We start from the raw sequence: 20,598 nt of genomic DNA on the forward strand, positions 1-20,598 counted from the left end.
TGAGAGCACAGATAAGAATCAGTGGGAGCTGCGTTGGAAATATTGGCCTGTCCAGAAGATTCAAGAACACACAAAAGAAATGTGGCAGAGGAATTTACAAGACATGTCTTTCAACTTTTCTCTGCCCCGTTAGACTTTCCTGTCCCTCCCTTTATCCCTCATGTCCCCCCCCCCCCAGTTTAGCACTCTGTGCCTCCTCAATGCCCTTCCTCTTTGGTTCCCTTTTTACTGAGTGCCAGAGATACAGAGGGAGAGAAAAAGAGAGAGAAATAGAGAAAAAAAAGACAGAAGAGAATGACAAAGAAAAAGACAGAGAAAGAACCGGAGGGAAGGAAAGAAGGAATTGGGTAGATATGGTTATCCTTGTCTTGACTCAACATTACAAACTCAGCCATCCTGAGTGGAAGCAGGAATGCCCGCGTGTTCTGAGGGAGACAGCAGCTAAAACATGTGTCACTCATCATGAAACAAAACCACAAGAATGATGACACGCTGTTGTCACATCAACAGTATGGACAACATTAACTCTGTGTGTGTGTGTATGTATGTGTGTGTGTCAATGATAAGTAATTGCTGGTCTGTTGAACATCCCAAATGAAGACCAGATGATCAGGCACTTTTTCTGCCTCAAACATTCTAGCTTTTCTAAATTCCTTCCGTTCCTTCTTATGGTTTACATGCAAGCTGAGAGGCCAGAGCTAGGCTGAGCTAGGCCAGATTCGAAGAAGGGCTAAACTAGGGTGGGCTGGTAGGAGAAGGGCTAGGCTAAGCTATCAAGGGAAGGGCTAGGTTAGAACAGGCTGAGAAGGGCTATGCTACTCCGGGCTGGTATGAACTTCTTAAAAGGTGAATTCCTTCTAAGGCATTAGGTGTGCCTGTGGGAGCCTGATAACGTTTAAGAGCCAACCCCTGATCCAGGAAGATGAACTCACAACATCTGGCAACACACAGCAACCCTCTGTGCCTTCAAGAGTAGAAGCACTGACCAGGGATCAGCCTCCTCACATATCCCACATCCGTTGTGTCCCACCACAGCGCTGATCCGAGACCAGCCCCGCTGCGCGATAAACACAGGCCTGGGGCGGGGGGCCATCGCAACACGGTGACGTCATTGGCGCAGGGGATGGAAGTCAGGGGAGTCACGGTAACACGTGCGCCCTCACAGCGGACCTCAGCGGAGCGAGCGCCCATGGCGCCGCACAGAGGCCCCTCGCTCTCCTCCCCAAAATCCCCTGCTGCATGGCCGGGCCGCCTCAATCACGCCAGCGGGGTGATGAAGAGGTGGGCCAAGGCCGGGCCCACCAGACGGTAATGAGCATCCCGTTCCTTTCACACCGTTTGGTCTCCAACAAAGAGGTTTGAGCGTGGTCACTGCAATGGACACAACACACACATGGAAGGCCATCATACGGACCACACACCAAGACAGCGAATGTACACACTATACAAAAGGATGTGCAGTCAACAAACTAGACACTGCTTCCCTATTGGCTTGTGGCTTTTGTATAGGCACACACGCAGGCACACACGTGGGTGCGTGCGCGCACACACACACACACACACACACACACAGAGAGCCCCTCAGTGAAGGTCACCCATGCATGCAGCAGGTTGGTGCAGACAGGACTCAGATTAACCCTGTACCACACCGTGAGTGCTGCTCTATTGTGACCGGCAAGATTATTCTCAGATTATGGAGACGTGAAGGGTTGGGGTGACGATGCTGTCTTCATCGCAGCCCCCTACACAGTTGGATACAGGAGACACATGATCCACTCATTAGACCGTTTCTCGAATTGGGTGGGATGGAGTTAGCATGATGTTCAGCCTGATAATAAAAAATAAAAAAAGAAATTGTAGCCTCACATTAGCAGCCTTACAGTGTAAAAACGAGTAACAGCGTACATGGCACTACTAGAGCAGTGACTATGGCGTGGTAAGTAAGATTGACGAGTGACAGCGGATCAGGAGAAAGCTGTCAGCTAACAAGGGCCCTAACAGCTGTGTGAACATGGCTTCACACAGCCTGACACTCTCCCTCTCTAGTACCTGATGACAGATCAGTGCGTGGGAGTAGGTGTTTGTACACGCATCTAGCTCCAAGCCATCGCACTCTGGCCTCTCTGTGTGTGCAGCAATAACAAGTGGTTTGCCCTCCAGCTCAAATCATAGGGCCCAGTGCTCTCACCCCCCCTGGTCTGTTCCCCCCTCTTGTGATAAAGGGCTACCAGGCCAAGGCAGGGCAGGGCAGGCCAGGGCAGGGCAGGGCCCAGGCAGGAAAAGGGGACAGGGGCATTTCCCAGGGTCTTTGAGTACACAGGCAGCATTGGAGGAAAAAACACCAATAAACACAGCCTGAAGGCCAGGCCAAACAGGCAGGGCCAGTCTGAGGAGCTAGCAGTCTTAAGGGAGGGCTTTTATAACCCTGTTATGACACACACAAATACCCACGCAAACACCGTCCCAAACACCTATATCCACCCCCTTAAACACAAACACAACATCCTCAGAACATATTCAAATACAAAAGCACATAGACAACACACAAAATAAGACTACCAGTGGCATGAATCCACTCCCTTTGCCGGCGTCCAGGCAGCAGAGTCCAGCTGGCCTGCATAGCATCAACACACAGCCTCTGTCCAGGGTACGGCAGCCATTATTACATTACCACAATGTGTGTGTGTGTGTGTGTGCGCTTCTCTGGGCTTGGCTGACAAACCCATCTCACAACAGTATGATTCATCTCAGATGGGGCTATTTCAGGGAGAGACTTTTTATAAATCTGAAACCTCGTCCCCTCTGCATGGTCAAGGTTGCTTCTATCCCAGGCAAAAGGGCTCAGGAGCAACAAGACTACAACGCAGAAGTGTCTGCCTAAGAATAACATTCACACATCAACACCATGTCATTCTATCCAGCAGCTACTTTTATGTCTATTAAACTAGGCTCAATATGTAGTGATGGACATTCCGGCTCGGACCATAGCGTGCCTATAAGTAAATGCTGCAGATGTGTCTGCCATATCGGCTCTGACTGAGACCCAGGCACTGCCAGTTTCCTTCTGACGTGCCCAGTGGTCTGAGCAGCCCAGGCAGAAAACCGCCGTTTTCAATTTAATCCACAGACTAGTGATTTAGCCACGGTGTAATCCGCAGGTCTGATGGTTAGTCTGATAATTACACTTATTGGACACCCATAATGATCAGGCTTTGGCTTTTCCCAAACGCACCAGATGCCTTTTGGTCGCACGTCTGCCATCAGGGTGGAAAACCAATCATGAGAACGTCAGGTCATAAAAGCAGGAAGGAAAGGGGTGTGTCTGTAGGGGGGACGGGGGTTGCTTCGCATGGGCGACACTTAGGCACACACTAACTCTGTCCATTTCTGCTTTCACTCTCGGTCGGAGAGAGAACCCTTTGAAGGTACCAAAGTTCACCAGCTCTCCTGTATAATGGAGCTGAGTCAAGCAGCTAAGGGCCTCTGGGGAGTGTGTGTGTGTGGGTGTGTGTGTGTGTGTGGGGGGGGGGGGATCGAAGCATCTCATACCCAGACTGAGTAAGGTTCATAATGCTATGCATTGACAACTGGACGGACGTAGTTTGTCTGCACTGTGTGAGAATGTGTGTTTGGACCAGTATATCGAATAATGTAGATAGTGCGTGGCTAAGTATCTACTATGAGCTACACACACACACACAGCTGTGACCGTCTGCTTGCCCAGCCAACAGGACTTGCAGCTACTTGCATTCCCTAAACCAGAAGCATGGATTGAGGCAGAAGCTGTGGATCTAGCTGGTAGCTGGCTGGCTCTGGGACTTACTGGAAAGCCATCAGTGATTTGCCTTCATGTCTGGAACAGGTCAAGGCAGGTTCCCCTCTAGTTTCCTTTCTGCCTTCTCTGTTAAGGGCTCCACCTGGCAGATCACTAATCCACTGCTGCTGCTGATGCTGACGAACCAAGGGTGGAAGGAGAGCTGCTTACTCTCACCACTTTCATTAACATACCGTACACACACACACACACACACACACTATGTGTAAGTTTACAGAGGCTGCCTTTGCAACAAAAAAAGAAATGCACGCACACCTGAATACGCCTCTAAACCAAAACAACCTGTTTGAGAATACCTTGATGATATTCTATTAGCACGTTCAAATACACCCTCGACAGGTGAAATCGAAGGCTATTTCCCATCATGGCTGTCAACTTCGCACTTAGTAACCAGGTAGAACACCTATCGGCAACAACTTGGATAGCCTATACTTGACAAAAAGTATGAATGAATACCAACATTACCAAAGAGTACCATAAAAACGAGAAATCTATATTAGACTACTCAAAACGGAATCGGCCCAACCGTGGGAGTGTGAACATCAAGGAGATTCTGCGCGCCTGGAACCGGTAGAAAGTATGCTACATTGTTCTCGAGGAAAACATCTCTTTTCCTGTCGAATTCGTTAGCCACACGTCCGAAGAGCGAAGCTGACCGTCTCCCTTGCAAGTAAAGCTAGATAGATATGCAGATACAATCAGATAGCTACATTGTTTAAGCTACCGTCACAATTTTTGCGTCGACTGTCTGAAAATTATCCTAGGAATAAAATGACTCCATCGAGCCAGTCTAAAACTTCCAAGGTAGCCTACTGCGTTTGCTGACGTGAACATAAATAGTTCCATGCCTCGTGAAATTAAAATGTGTCCATTCAACAGTCGCTGCGGTAATGAACCACATGTTCACAGGTTCAATAAAGAAATAGACATCTGCCAAATTTCAATTATTTCTGCGACATTCTCGACACCTGGTTTTTAGCCGCAGTCCGGTGTTACCAGCAGGCTTCGTTTTGGCTGCGGCAGTGAAGCAAGAGCGGGGAGGAGGGGTAAAACTTGCCGCAGTTCGGAGTTTATGCAGAGCAGACAGCTCGTGTGACGAACTCAGGAAATCACCGGGATATAACGGTTAACTTAACACAAAACCTGCTCTAAACAAATGACTATATTCTCTTAGCCTACCGTTCCACGAGAAACATCCGATGTAATCCCCCAAAATTCACACGATTGGTATCGAAGTTGGTGCCGACAAGATGATTCTGTTGAAGGTTTGTAGCCTAGTCTTCCACAGATTCCTCTCATTTGACTTGACCAGCAGGACAGGGGATTTTTTCTCTTCCGAACTGGCTTCGGTGTTCTTCCTTCTCCCTTTCTCTCCCTATTCCCCTCCCTGCACTGCAGGATCAAACCATCGCATTCCACCGCGTCCCTAACAATGAAATAGGTGGGTTTTCCTTCAGCGCTGCAGGACCCACCCCTTGTATGACTGTCCGTAGAAAGAACGCCCTTCGCGGAGCAGCCCGCCTCTCCTGTGGAAATGTAGCCGGTGAGTAGTAACAGATTTCAGACCAAGAGTATGAGACATGGATAACAATCTGTTCCTAGAATTTTCCGGTTATTGTAACCCCTAACATTATAAAAGCCTATAAAAAAAAATTCAAGTAGTTTGAAAAAAAAACTTTTCACCATAATATTGTGATATTATCAACAATTGATAATTGTGAGATCAGCAGTTAGTGACAAGGGTGGTGTGAGAGTGGCAGACTGTCAGTCTTTTGGATTACCTGTGGGTGTACATGACTCAGCAGCAGAATAATATGTCCCTTTTGTGACTTTATCGTTGTCTGCTGGACTGAGACAAACCACTCTGGCCGCATGGCCAATCACCAGTGTAAACCAGGCCACGTTGTTCCTCAAACCAAGCCAACCCTCATTCTCTCTTTCTCTCTTTCTCTCTTTCTCTCTTTGTCTCTCGCTCTCTCTCGCTCTCTCTCTCTCTCTCTCTCTCTCTCTCTCTCTCTCTCTCTCTCTCTCTCACACACACACACAGACAAATAAATACACATACAGGCACTCACAAACATGCATTTACATGGGCATGCACACACACAGATAGGGTTAATTCAGGTAATCTGGGACATTGGGTAATGTGGGACACCTAAACTCCAAAGCGTTTTCTTCCCTGCTATGACAATGTATAGTCCACAGAACTTTGACTATAGGTTTAGCATGGATGTTATTTGCCTGAAAACGTGATTGGTATGGACCATGAGGTGTCACAGAAAGGGTCAAGGCACTAGTCAATCAGGAAGCTCCGACGAGAAAATGCATGTAAAAAATGAGATTACCGGAATTCACCCTACACACAGAATAGGAAGACAGAGGGCAGAGAATTCAAGTCACGGATAAAAACACCACCTTCCACTGGCCTCAAAATTCTTCGAGGACTTCCTTGCCTCTCAAATAAAGCCAGCGGCTAAGTATTAGAATTTTTATTTATTTATTATTATTACATTTACATATTTACATGTTATTAATTTAGCAGACACTTATCCAAAGTGATATACAAATGGCACATACAAAAAGTACAGCAGTGAATATACCAATAGTAATGCCCTGATTCCAGTTTGTCTCTGACAGTATGAGTTTGGGTTTAACACAATAAAATTTATGATTATGAAACAGGTAGTGTGTTTGTTCTTCCTATATAAGAAATTAGTTTGCAAAGCCATAAATTCTTGCCGTACATAGTTTTGATACTAAAGGCAATCCATTGTCTGCTTTTATGTATTGAACTGTGATGACATCCATATAATTTACAGCATCCGTATGCTGAGTGTTGAATATGTTTGACATGGGCCGGGTTCCATTTTAATGCATTGGTCCCTCCCATGGGTTCTTATTTCCCCTTCTATCACATTTATGACTGTATCAAGTGGGTGGAGAACTCAAAGTGGAACCTAGCTCACAGCTAATAAGTTGACAACATTGTGTCTTCTCACCATTATCACTTATAACCTGATATAGTATTTCAATCCTCCTCGGACACCCCAGATCTCCGAGGATGAACAAATGAATCCTTCTGGTAATAAACAAGGTTATTTGGGAAGGAGACATTTTTAGGAATGGAATGCAGCCATTGAGTTATATGACGTTGACGCAGAGTGAGGCTGTAAAGACATTCTTCATTCTTCACAGAGGGCAAAGGGTAGCTGGAGCGCACAGCATGCATGTGACAGGCAGTCTGGTCAAATCAACACACAGCACCTTGACTGGAGGGTGGAACTGGTCCAGCGGTAAACAGATCCCAAAAAAGGGGAAATATAGTGCCAAAACATTTCATTTTTTTCTCAAATTAAATATTAGACATAATACATTTCAGTGTGTGCTGTTCTCTAGACAAAGCATGGGCTCACACATACAAACCACTTGCTCAACCCTTGCTCAACCATTGACAACACTCACAGTTTATTGGCTATTTATTAACCCACAGCACCAGGTGTTTGGTTTTAGAACCAGTATTACCCAACCTATCTTATAGCTTAACCACTGACCGTGTGTTGAAAAGAAAGCCTATATCTCTCATCTATAAAAGAACCATCTAGACTCATAATGCTGTTGTGTTTGTTTTACGTTGCTAGAAATTGTTAGGATTCAAAGGCCGGTTTGTTCATGAGGTCAAAAGCAGTGCAAGGAAGAGGAGGCATGATAATAAAACAGTTTTCACTTTTATTGCTCATCTTAGTATCACAAACAAAGTCCTCCATTTTAGTGGAGTGTATTTTTAAATGGGCAGTTGAGCGTCATTGAACTCAGTAAGTGCAAAAGAGAGAGACAAAAATTGTGAAAAAGACAGATCATCTGGTACAGAAAAAGTGTGAAAGAGTGACACACTGAGAGATATAGAGTGGGCTGAATGTTATTTGATGTTAAAAGTCTCCACTTATGCCTGACCTTGAGTGAGACAAAGGTGAGTAAACTGCTGTGCCTTTTAAATCCTCTCTAGTGTGGAGATCCCCACAGTGAAGCCAGTGTCTTTCCTACCTCTAAACTGGCTAAATTCAAGCCGCTCAGACAGCTGGCAGTAGACCTAGCTCTAATCATGCCTGACTTGATAGTTTGTCTGAAAGCTACAGTAAGGGTATAGCTCAGTGTGAAAATGACACCAGGTGGGCAAGTGGCTCAAGACAGCAAATAATACATGGAAATAAAATCTGTTTAAAATCTTTGAAGCTGTTTGAAGCATAGCGAGACATGCCCAGACACCTGCACATGGTATGGCATCGTTGGCAGTGCTCTCAGGTATTTTTGTGGGTGTGTGTCTGTTCATCTGTGTGTGTGTGTGTGTGAGTGTGTGTGTGTTTGTGTGTGTGTGTGTGTGTGTGTGTTTAAGACAAAAAGAAAACAAGTACAGGGGTGGGAGAGCTCTTTAGAAATTAACAGATAGGGCATTTCCATCAACAGGTCTGTAGGATTGCTCGACTGTGTAGTCGGAGAAAGAACCATAAATATTCCTCTGCTATTGAAGGAGTAAGCAAAGGAGGCATGAGGTTCTGGTGGAAACACAGAGCTGAGATGTAGAAGGACAGACACCAGATTTAAGGGAGTAATATTCCACTTCAACAAACTAAAATGGAGGACAAATGTGGGTAACTCATGGGGAACTGTAACCCCATGTACAGGGTTAATCCTCTGCTCAGATAACAGCAGTTACATATGTTGTGCATTGAGAGGGAGTGAGGCCTCATTTTTCTCTCTGTATGGAATCATACCGGATTAAAGAAATTAAAGCATTTTCCACTCACACACAGTTTGACATCATCCAGGACCCGAATGTGGTCAAACTCATGTGTGCCAGCATTAAGCAGCTCAGGCACTTGTGCTGTAAAACGCAGTGCCGCACACCACCACAGACTGAGGCCAGAGAAGGCTCAGGGCCACAGGGCTTAAACCCTTACAAAAAGCGCACCTGGAAACAAAGCAACTAGTCCTGCTTATTCCACCCCCCCAACACCCCCAGCTCACCCACACATGCCCCCCTGGCTCACTGCAGTACTGCATTCCACAGAAGCCTCCACTGGCGGACGGGCAGTAAATCTGTCTAAGAGACTACATCCTTCCGTCTGCCAAAGGCCTTCTCCTCCTGCCCCTCTGCCAGGCACAGGCAAAGCACTCCTCATTTATCTTCCTCCTCCCTTCTTCTTCTTTTCCTTCTGCTTAAGTGGTCCAAAGGCCTGCAGAGATAAAACCAGATCTGGCTTTGACTTTTTGTGTTAACGAGAGACGGCGAAGGAGGAAGGGAGTGAGAGAAGAGGTGGGAAAGAGAGAGGGATGCTAAAGGGAGAGGGAGATGAAACAGAGGTAAGGATCGAGAGAGTGTCGAAGGTGTGAGGAGTAGAATATCCCTCCAACTCCTTTGCAAAAAGCAGGACTGGATAATCGCTCTCTTTCTTTCTTTCTTTGTCTTTCTCTCCCATCTCCTGCACCCCTCATAAAAGCTGCTGGGAACCAGCCAGCATTCCCCTGCTCACACCTGGGCCTGGCGTGTCTTCCTCGACCAATGAGAAATAAGAGATGTGAAATTCCTCCATCTGACCTGTGCAATGTGCTGAACATCACAGCTGATCTGCCTGCACGCTTCAGTGATGATGGATATAAGACATAAAACTGAAGAGGCTGAGATATGCAGAACACATAGTTTCACTATGCCCAGAGGCTTATAAGATGTATGTATAATACATTATATGTATACACATATTTCAACTGTATATATTTATACAGCTCAGTTATTAAATCAAATATACTATAAAATGTATAGTGTTATCGGATGTTCGCACAAAGTAACTTGGCAATATACACATATGTGCCACTATGAAAATTACTCTTGTTTGTCAGCCTTTACGAAGAGCAGCTAAACTCTGCTCTCTGGTGGAAATTGTGAAAAATGTAAGAGCTCTGGTCTTGTTCTGTTCTATGATTGAGTATTACTTACTTCTCAATCATAGCGGATGTCATTTTAACGCATTTGTATTTACCGTATATTACACTTATTTGTATTAACAGTAGTAGTATTTATATTAGTAGTAGTAGTTGTATTCTTGTTTAGACACTTTTTCAGTTTCTACTACACTACCGCCTCTCTACCAGTATGTTCACAGGGATGGATTCAGCGCTCAACCTATGTAGTTAACAATAAAGGAGATAGTGTAGTTAATCTTATATGTGTGTGTCCTATTCTATCTATAGCGTAAAATACCACCCACAAGCTTTCCCCATGTCATAGCCGGGGCACCAGTTTAAGTGCTTCAAAAACATTGTGGAATTTACAAATAGCTCCACACCCCAAAGTTCCCTCTGAAGATGCAGTAAACCCCCTCTCTTTTTATTTTATACCCTCCTGTGGCCCCAAAATGCCTGACTGGCTCACCACAAAACCTCTTTTCGCGTGTTCTTTGCCAACCCTAATAACACCAGTATGGTTAGAGTTCATCGTTAACATTAATCCAGGAATTATACTGCGGCACCAGTTCATGGAGGTTGTGCTGAAGGGGACCAGGCTATGTGCTGATGTTGGCTGACATTGTTAAATGTTGTCTCAGATATTAAACTAGTAGAACTTAATGGGACTATGATGAACAACAGGGATACACCCATGCAGTTTTGGGTTGTGTTAAAACAAGACTTCGCACAGGAAGCAGGAAGAAAGAAGTGCTAGATCTAATATGGTTATAACAGGGTATAAAGAGAGAATACATTTCACTCACCCACAGACATAGTGCATGGTTCTTAAGGCATGCCCAGTCTTTCATTATTCATTCATTATTACATATTCCCTCAATCAAAATGACTACACATATTCAATTGTCTTTAAACTCGATCGTGAAAATATGAGAAATCAAAAATCAAGTTGTGATTTGTATAGTTTGTTTGTTAGTCTCTGGCGCACCACTGTGGTCAAAACATGGAACAGCACACAATCCCAGCAATTAATAGTACCATGGTAACAAGTTATATATTCTAGACACTCCTGCATCCTGCACAGTGTCTTGATCCTTGTGAGAAGTCTCTCAAGGCCTATGCCTTATTACTGAGCACCTGTTCAATCTGATGTAAGGCTATTCGAAAAGCTAGTTTTATGGAAGTAGGCCTAGCTGTGGAGGATCGTGGCAAAGGTATAGAAAGTTACCACCGAAAGTTACTCAGGAACCATGGAAATAGTCAAAAAACACACAGGGCTTTAAAGTCAAGTCCGTTTCATTTATAGAGCATATTTCAAAACAGACGATGCCAACCAAAGTGTTTTACAAAATCATCAAAAATGGCAGAACAGTAATAAATAAAAACAACAGACAAACAACACAATTACAGTGAGCACGAGTGACCCTAAACTGAGTCGAAAGCCAAAGAATTAAAATATGTTTAAAGTTTCATGCATTTCAACCATTACTCACGCTCTCACGCAACACCTTGTGTTTCTCACTCTGAGAATTAAGGGTTAACTTGTCCCGCTATAGGCCTATCCTAGGAATAGACCTGTTATGAATACAGTTGTGTTCTCAAGCCTCAAGCATTGGCATTTACATTTAGTCATTTAGCAGACACTCTTATCCAGAGCAACTTACAGTAAGTACAGGGACATTCCCCCCGACTCAACCTTCTGATTAATTGCCCGCTCAGCCATCTGACTGCCATCTGACCTCCATTGACCGTGAGACACGCATTTCAACAAGTTCACATGCTCACACGCCACACCTTAGAACCAATGAAAGTTCACGTAAGGTGTTTGTAGGCTTCTTCTTTTTTTGAAACACGCCCTTCTACTGGAATTTAGTTGTCTGTTTTTGCAGAAACTGCTTTGCAGGAACAAGACTAGATCGAAATTATCTAGATCTGATTTCCTCGTGTAGGCCTGTCGCGATACTCAATATATTGACTTATCGCACGGTAGGGCCTATATGGAAATGAGCGCAATCATTTTTGGTGCTGCACTATATTGCAACTGATAATTTCTATAATAAAAAATAATCATTATATACATTTTTACATAAGAACGAATGTCATAACATTTTAGTCGATCCCGCTGCCTCAGTCATCTTGTCTGCTTTCTGTGTCGAAACCACCTTATTCCTAGCTCCCATGATCCATTTCCTGAATTATGGGCGCGACTTCCGCAGCCGGCGATTGTCATGGTAACGCTCATAAACAGTAATTGCGGTAAGCTAATTCTGATGCGAAATTAAACATGTGGGAACACAGCCTGTTACAACAGAATCTGGACAGTTTGATCATACCTCTGAATTTTACTATCGAGGGATGGGAGGCCGACCTGAAAAAGTGGCCTCAAATAACGTACAATAGCATTTAGCTACTTTATTAACTCTGTTGCTACGGACGGTGAAGCGATAAATAACCTGAAAAGCTCTGAGTCTTAGGCCTATCAGTAGCTAGGTACCTCCACAGCAATAAAGTTGGTCGCGTTTTAATAAAGGAGGTGGGACACAACCTTAAAGCAGACATAGAGCCTAGTCAGAGCCTCAAAGATCACCGGTCCCGGGTTTTAGTTTCATCGTCAGGTTAAATAGAAACGGCTGGGTGCTCATGTGTAGCTGGACCCGCACACTACTAACCCACAAAAAATCCTACACATGAACACTTGCATCCCACCTTTAATGACAGTAGGCTAATGCAACTAAATCTGTGGAGGTCTTTCGAAGCTTAAACACAAAGTAGGATGACAACAAATGTTAAAAAACACACCAAATATGCTGCAAACCTTTGACACACACAGGGCTGCCAACTCGCACGCATTCAGCCATTTCACACGCTCTCACGCCACACTTTATATCTCAAGCTGAAGAGGCAACGCCAACCGGGTAACCGGGTAGCCTAATCGCAATTATTTTTGGTACAATATATCGCACAAGAAAAATGTGACAGCCCTACTCGTGAGTCAAGAAGGGACTTATTTTTATTCTTTGGTTTTCGAGTCAGTTTAGGGTCACTCGTGCTTACTGTAGGCTAATTGTGTTGTTTGTCTATTGTTTTTATTTATTGTTGTTCTGCCATATTTGATGATTTTGTAAAGCACTTTGGTCGGCATCGGCTGTTTTAAATCTGCTCTATGATGTGCTCTATGAAACCGACTTGACTTGATTTCCTCGTGAGTCATGAAGGGACTTGCGAAATTCCAGCAAACAACTGAAGCACCGACAATGATTGTGTTAGCCATGGTTTTCCAGTTTAAATGTTTCACTGCCCTTCCTGGCGCAACTAGGAGGAAGATGATTCAGTGTGAAGAAGTGCTCGATCAACTAACGTACCATGTCTCTCAGGAGATTGGCGTTTATAAATAGTTGTTTCGATTTTGTGTAACCAGGGCATAATTTTCTTTTTCAAGCTTAACCCATGTGTTTGTAGAACTTGAGATAGAATTTGAGATTTTTTATTAATTTGTCAACTGATAGTTTGTGAGAGTGCTAGAGGACTATAATGGTGAGTTGGCTGCGTATATTTTGAACATGTTAACTTGTCTCTGCCTATTTGTTATACCATCCCATAATTTTCTATGGTCTTTTTTGTATTTGTGATCTGTTCACTGTGTAAGGGGAAAATATGTGGTTAGAATCTGTCCAGTCATGAGAGAAAATGGCTTTCTGGTTATTTAAGGTGACTAGACACACACCTGTCTATGTTGACTTTCCCCTATCTTTGTCACACTTGACTGGATTTGCTTTACATTTACATGTATTCATTTAGCAGACTAAAAAGCGACTTCCATGAGAGAGCTTTACAAAAAGTGCATAGGTCAATGATCATAAACAACGAGACAGCCACAAAAACATTGCAGGAAGCCAAAACCTGAGCATACACTATGATAAGCAACCATGTGCCGATGGGAAGAAACATAAGATCAAGTAGTTAAACACGTTAATGAACAACATGAACCTCAAGTACAAGAGTGTACCTGTAGGAAAGCAAGCAACAATAATATAATCTACAGCGGGTACAAGTAGTTAACTCAGTTACAACTAACCAACATGTTACAACTAACCAACAAGTGCAACACACATACACACACATACAAATACTCATACTTCTAATATGTGTGTACATTAACATAGTTAATATTGCATTGCCCTCTCAGAGTGTCGTGCAGGAGCTCCCCACAGAGCCATTAGTGAAGACTACGGGCAGGATGGAGACAAACACAAGCCTGGACATCACCACAACATTCTACAAGTCCTCTGTCACCCAAGGAAACAGAACTTTCCTGGACTCTGAGTTCCGCTACACGCTGTTTTCTGTGTTTTATAGCATAGTGTTCATCCTTGGCCTGTTAGCCAATTGTTATGCGCTGTTCATACTGCGGAAGCTTCGCCAGTCCAAGACCATGAGCGAGATCCGCATCTACATGATCAACCTGACCATGGCCGACCTTCTCTTCGTCTGTGCTCTGCCCTTCTGGATTGGTTACTACAGTCGTGGTGGTGACTGGATCTACTCTGACTTCATGTGCCGCGTGGCGGGCTTGCTGTTCTTCATCAACACCTACTGCTCCATCCTCTTCCTCGCCGCCATCAGCGTCAACCGCTATTGGGCCATCAGCCGGCCACTGGCCGCCGCTTCAACTGAACACCGGCGCCGTGGCATCATCGTATCGACGCTCTTGTGGGGGGTGACCCTGGCCATGTCGGTCCAGTACCTGATGTCCCCAGGCCTACAGGTAGACAAGGACAACGTGTCCCGCTGTTTTGAGGACTACACCCATGAGGAAGATGACGACAAAAGGGTTATTGCTACAACTCACATCCTGATCATCGCTCTCTTCTTCCTTGTCTTCCTGCTGGTGGTGATCTGTAACGTTCTGATCGCCCACGCCCTCCTGGCACAGTCCCCCAGCCAGCCTGCTGTCTCGTCCTGCAGGTCTAGGGGTGATCCTGGAGCGTCCATGAGGGCGTCCCGACGCCCCCGCGGGGTGAAGCGCCAGGCGCTGCAGATGCTGTGTGCGGTGGTGGGGGTGTTTGTGCTGTGCTTCCTTCCCCACCATGTGGTCCAGCTCCCCTGGGTCCTGGCAGTGCTGGAGATCAGGGAGGGATGGGGCAGCCAGGGGTGGGAGCGGGACACCAGGCAATACCTCAACGACCTCCACCAGGTCACCCTCCTCCTTATGGGCCTGAACTGCATTCTGGATCCTGTAGTCTACTGCTTTGCCACAAATAAATTCCGTTCTTACATCAAAGCCCACCTGAGGAAGATGAGGAAAGGGGATGCTTGCTTCCAAACAGGCACTACCCAGATGTCCATGGACAGCAAGAGCCAGAGGCATGGTGAACACCTGCAACTCCAGGGTTACACAGCCAACATGGCTGACGAGAGCTGAAATAAAGTTGTTTTATTTTGTAAGTCACTTCTTGGAAGTACATTTTTGGATTGACACCCTGGTGAGATGGCATTCCAAAGCAGTGTTTCCTTGTTCCACTTTTATTCTGATACATTGTTTACTGTAAATAGTGCAGTGGAGCGCATCTTTGAGGTCGGATGTCAGAAAAGGACATTGCAAAAGTGTGAAAGCCAGAGACATGAGGAAGTTTATTAGTTTTGCAATAGTCACAGTCAAAAACCACAGTCATGTCGTCCACCCAGGGTGTCGTACACCCAGCCTCTGCGTTGAGGAAGTTCATTTGAAAGTCATGATCAGGGGTGTCGAAAGGGGGGGAGTTTTTTTTTTTTTTTTGGATTAGGACGATTCTAAGGGCCCTGGTCAGATAGGGTGTCTCAAATATTTTTTTAATAATTTATTTTCAGCTTTATTTCAGGTACTTGGCCCATACCAGAGAACATATAAAAAACATGCATGACAAAAATACAAATACATTAAAATAAAAATACACAAGTGCAAAAACAGCATATGTCCAATACAGTACAATATCGCCTAAAAGATCAGTTGTGAAAGTACCCCATCTTCGTGTGGTCCTGTGCTATAAGAATGCAGAAGCTACAGTGTCTGTATTTATTATATACGAATATGTGCCTTTATGAAAACGACTCTTGTTTGTCAGCCTTTACGAAGAGCAGCAAAACTCTGCTCTCTGGTGGAAAGAAGTGCTAGATCTGTTATGGTTATAATAGGGTATAAAGAGAGGATACATTTCACTCACACACAGACCCTACCCCATTGTGCATGGTTCATACAGCATGCCCAGAGTCTTCTGGCTGGATCCAGTCGCAATTATTCATTCATTATTATATATTACCTCAATCAAAATTATTACACATATTCAGTTGTTGCTAGGCAATGGTCTTTAAACTTGATCGTGAAAATATGAGAAATCAAAAATCAAGTTGTGATCTGTATAGTTTGTTTGTTAGTGTCTGGCGCACCAGTGTGGTCAAAACATGGGACAGCACACAATCACAGCAGTTAATAGTTCCATGGTTACAAGTTCGATATTTATTCTAGACACTCCTGTATCCTACACAGTGTCTTGATCCTTGTGAGAAGTCTCTCAAGGCCTATGTCTTATTACTGAGCACCTGTTCAATCTGATGTAAGGCTATTCGAAAAGCTAGTTTTATGGAAGTAGGCCTAGCTGTGGAGGATTGTGGCAAAGGTATAGAAAGTTTCCACCGAAAGTTACTCAGGAGCCATGGAGAAAGTCAAGAAACACACAGTGTTTAGAGTGTTAAGAGAACCTATGAAAGTTCAGGTAACGTGTTTGTAGGATTTTTAATTTTTTAGACAGACCCCTTTTTAGAAACACGCCTTTCTACGGAAATTTAGTTTTGTCTGTTTTTGCCGAAACTGTTTTGCAGAAACAGGCCTAGATTGAAATGATCTACATCTGATTTCCTCGTGAGTCATGTAGGGACTTGTGAAATTCCAGCAACCAACTGAAGCGCCGACAATGATTGTGTCAACCAGGGTTTTCCAGTTTAAATGTTTCACTGCCCTTCCTGGCGCAACTAGGAGGAAGATGATTCAGTGTGAAGAAGTGCTCGATCAACTCACTTACCGGGTCTCAGGAGATTGGCGTTTATAAATAGTTTCGCTTTTGTGCAGCCAGGGCATAATTGTCGTTTTTCAAGCCTAACCCATGTGTTTGCAGTAGAAATTTTGATCCAATTTGAATTTTCTTATTTATTTTTCAACTGATAGTTTGTGAGAGTGCTAGGGGACTATAATGGTGAGTAGGCTGCCTACGTTTTGAACATCATAACTTGTCTCTGCCTATTTGTTATCACACCATCCCATAATTTTATATTGTCTTTTTATATTTGTGATCTTTTCACTTTGTAAGGGGAAAATATGTGGTTAGAATCTGTCCAGTCATGAGAGAAAACGGCTATCTAGTTATTTAAGGTGACTAGACACACACCTGTCTATGTTGACTTTCCCCTATCTTTGTCACGCTTGACTGGGTTTGCTTAATAGAAATAATATCAGACATTTACCAATATGGCTAAATAGTGACTTGTGATGAAATTGAGTGGCTTGGTGGTGGACTGTAGCTTTTTATTGTTGGCACAATAGAGGAAGGGGAAGTGAACAAGCATGTTGCCAAAGATAGCTGTGAATAATTCACATCCTATAATACATTTACATGTATTCATTTAGCAGACACTTTTATCCAAAGCAACTTCTAAGAGAGCTTTACAAAAAGTAGTCACAAAAACCATTGCAGGAAGCCAAAACCTGAGCAAACACTGTGATAAGCAACCAAGTGCCAATGGGAAGAAACATAAGAGCAAGTAGTTAAACAAATTAATGAACAACATGAACCTCAAGTGCAAGAGTGTACCTGTAGGAAAGCAAGCAGCAATAATATAATCTACAGCGAGTACAAGTAGTTAACTCAGTTACAACTAACCAACAAGTGCAACACACATACACACACATACAAATACACATACACATACACACACTTCTAATATGTGTGTACATTAACATAGTTAATATTGCATTTCCCTCTCAGAGTGTCATGCAGGAGCTCCCCACAGAGCCATTAGTGAAGACTACGGGCAGGATGGAGACAAACACAAGCCTGGACATCACCACAACATTCTACAAGTCCTCTGTCACCCAAGGAAACAGAACTTTCCTGGACTCTGAGTTCCGCTACACGCTGTTTCCTGTGTTTTATGGTATAGTGTTCATCCTTGGCCTGTTAGCCAATTGTTATGCGCTGTTCATACTGCGGAGGCTTCGCCAGTCCAAGACCATGAGCGAGATCCGTATCTACATGATCAACCTGACCATGGCCGACCTTCTCTTCGTCTGTGCTCTGCCCTTCTGGATTGGTTACTACAGTCGTGGTGGTGACTGGATCTACTCTGACTTCATGTGCCGCGTGGCGGGCTTGCTGTTCTTCATCAACACCTACTGCTCCATCCTCTTCCTCGCCGCCATCAGCGTCAACCGCTATTGGGCCATCAGCCGGCCACTGGCCGCCGCTTCAACTGAACACCGGCGCCGTGGCATCATCGTATCGACGCTCTTGTGGGGGGTGACCCTGGCCATGTCAGTCCAGTACCTGCTGTCCCCAGGCCTGCAGGTAGACAAGGACAACGTATCCCGCTGTTTTGAGGGCTACACCCATGAGGAAGATGACCACAAAAGGGTTATTGCTACAACCCACATCCTGATCATCGCTCTCTTCTTCCTTGTCTTCCTGCTGGTGGTGATCTGTAACGTTCTGATCGCCCACGCCCTCCTGGCACAGTCCCCCAGCCAGCCTGCTGTCTTGTCCTGCAGGTCTAGGGGTGATCCTGGAGCGTCCATGAGGGCGTCCCGACGCCCCCGCGGGGTGAAGCGCCAGGCGCTCCAGATGCTGTGTGCGGTGGTGGGGGTGTTTGTGCTGTGCTTCCTTCCTCACCATGTGGTCCAGCTCCCCTGGGTCCTGGCAGTGCTGGAGATCAGGGAGGGATGGGGCAGCCAGGGGTGGGAGCGGGACACCAGGCAATACCTCAACGACCTCCACCAGGTCACCCTCCTCCTTATGGGCCTGAACTGCATTCTGGATCCTGTAGTCTACTGCTTTGCCACCAATAAATTCCGTTCTTACATAAAAGCCCACCTGAAGAAGATGAGGAAAGGGGATGCTGGCTTCCAAACAGGCACTACCCAGATGTCCATGGACAGCAAGAGCCAGAGGCATGGTGAACACCTGCAACTCCAGGGTTACACAGCCAACATGGCTGACGAGAGCTGAAATAAAGTTGTTTTATTTATAAGTCACTTCTTGGAAGTACATTTTTGGGTGGACACACTGGTGAGATGGCATTCCAAAGCAGTGTTTCCTTGTTCCACTATTATTCAGATACATTGTTTACTGTAAACAGTGCAGCGGAGAGCATGTCTGAGGTCGGATGTCAGAAAAGGACATTGCAAACGTGTGAAAGCCAGAAACATGAGGAAGTTTATTAATTTAGCAATAGTCCCTAGTCTGAACTGACTGTGTAATCACTCCACTCCCTGTGCTGCATACACCACAAATACTCTGTAAAAACCACAGTTATGTCGTCCACCCAGGGTGTCGTAGCCTCAGCGTTGAGGAGGTTCTGCTGTGCTGTTTATTTGAAAGGGGGGGGGGGGTGGCTGGAAGATTAGGATAATTCTGAGGGCCCTGGTCAGATACGGGGCCCAACAGAAACCCATACTTTCCTGTTTGATTTAGATTTTGGAGCCTGCTGTACAAATTAGCCAGGGGGCCCAGAAACCCTTGTGACACCTCCTGGACATTATACATTACATTGCCACATGAAGCAGACACTTTTAATCGAAGCCACCTACAAAAAGTGAATTTAGGAAGAGCAGCAGATAATCAGATAAAAGAGTAGAAAGCATATTTCAAATATATATGAAATATATAAGTGCAACAACAGCATATCTCAAATATTGTACAATATACCCCAAAAGATCAGTTGTGAAAGTGATCCATCTTTGTGTGGTCCTGTGCTATAATAATGCAGAAGCTACAGTTGTTGTATTTGTTATTTTAAAGAGAGAGGCACACGCATAAACCACAAACTATAGCTGTCGGCAATGACAATTTTACGTAAATGTACAAGTTTATGTTGATAATATTGAGACGTGTTGATGTCATATGTGTATGTTTCTGTCCCCTTCTCCCCTGTCCCTCCTCCCCTTCTCCCCTCTCCCTCCTCTCCCTCTCCCCCTCTCCCCTGTCCCTCCTCTCCCTCTCCCCCTCTCCCCTGTCCCTCCTCCCTCTCCCCTGTCCCTCCTCCCTCTCCCCCTCTCCCTCTCCCCTGTCCCTCCTCCCTCTCCCCCTCTCCCCTGTCCCTCCTCCCTCTCCCCTGTCCCTCCTCCCTCTCCCCCTCTCCCTCTCCCCTGTCCCTCCTCCCTCTCCCCTGTCCCTCCTCCCTCTCCCCCTCTCCCTCTCCCCTGTCCCTCCTCCCTCTCCCCCTCTCCCCTGTCCCTCCTCCCTCTCCCCCTCTCCCCTGTCCCTCCTCCCTCTCCCCCTCTCCCTCTCCTCTGTCCCTCCTCCCTCTCCCCCTCTCCCCTGTCCCTCCTCCCTCTCCCCCTCTCCCCTGTCCCTCCTCCCTCTCCCCCTCTCCCTCTCCCCTGTCCCTCCTCCCTCTCCCCCTCTCCCCTGTCCCTCCTCCCTCTCCCCCTCTCCCCTGTCCCTCCTCCCTCTCCCCCTCTCCCCTGTCCCTCCTCCCTCTCCCCCTCTCCCCTGTCCCTCCTCCCTCTCCCCCTCTCCCCTGTCCCTCCTCCCTCTCCCCCTCTCCCTCTCCCCCTCTCCCTC

General features: G+C 45.5%; 3 protein-coding genes across 4 annotated transcripts in view; 2 read left to right on the top strand and 1 right to left on the bottom strand.

The window, feature by feature from the left end:
* The window catches only part of luzp1 (leucine zipper protein 1), a 40,889-nt gene extending 35,625 nt beyond the window's left edge, over positions 1-5,264 (bottom strand). Inside the window, exon 1 of the mRNA XM_084677388.1 lies at positions 5,015-5,264. The gene's annotated coding sequence lies outside the window, so the exon portion shown is untranslated. The remainder of the gene's footprint in view (positions 1-5,014) is intronic.
* Positions 5,265-11,989: 6,725 nt separating this feature from the next.
* Positions 11,990-15,235, top strand: LOC146299887 (platelet-activating factor receptor-like). Of its 2 annotated transcripts, none has more exons than XM_084683371.1 (2): positions 11,990-12,046; positions 13,977-15,235. In XM_084683371.1, exon 2 carries the CDS (start codon positions 14,028-14,030, stop codon positions 15,210-15,212), a length of 1,185 nt encoding a protein of 394 aa, XP_084539497.1. In that variant the 5' UTR covers positions 11,990-12,046; positions 13,977-14,027; the 3' UTR covers positions 15,213-15,235. The 2 variants fall into 2 exon arrangements, with proteins under 2 accessions (XP_084539497.1, XP_084539496.1); XM_084683370.1 differs by lacking the exon at positions 11,990-12,046 and adding an exon at positions 13,123-13,324.
* A 1,519-nt stretch (positions 15,236-16,754) lies between these two features.
* On the top strand, positions 16,755-19,067 carry LOC146299888 (platelet-activating factor receptor-like). Its single transcript, XM_084683356.1, has 2 exons — positions 16,755-17,016; positions 17,806-19,067. Exons 1-2 carry the CDS (start codon positions 17,014-17,016, stop codon positions 19,039-19,041), a joined length of 1,239 nt encoding a protein of 412 aa, XP_084539482.1. The 5' UTR covers positions 16,755-17,013; the 3' UTR covers positions 19,042-19,067.
* Positions 19,068-20,598: the final 1,531 nt, after the last annotated feature.

Source organism: Hypomesus nipponensis, chromosome 3, assembly GCF_054491055.1.
Source record: "Hypomesus nipponensis isolate SF chromosome 3, ASM5449105v1, whole genome shotgun sequence".
In the NCBI taxonomy this organism is placed as follows: domain Eukaryota; kingdom Metazoa; phylum Chordata; class Actinopteri; order Osmeriformes; family Osmeridae; genus Hypomesus; species Hypomesus nipponensis.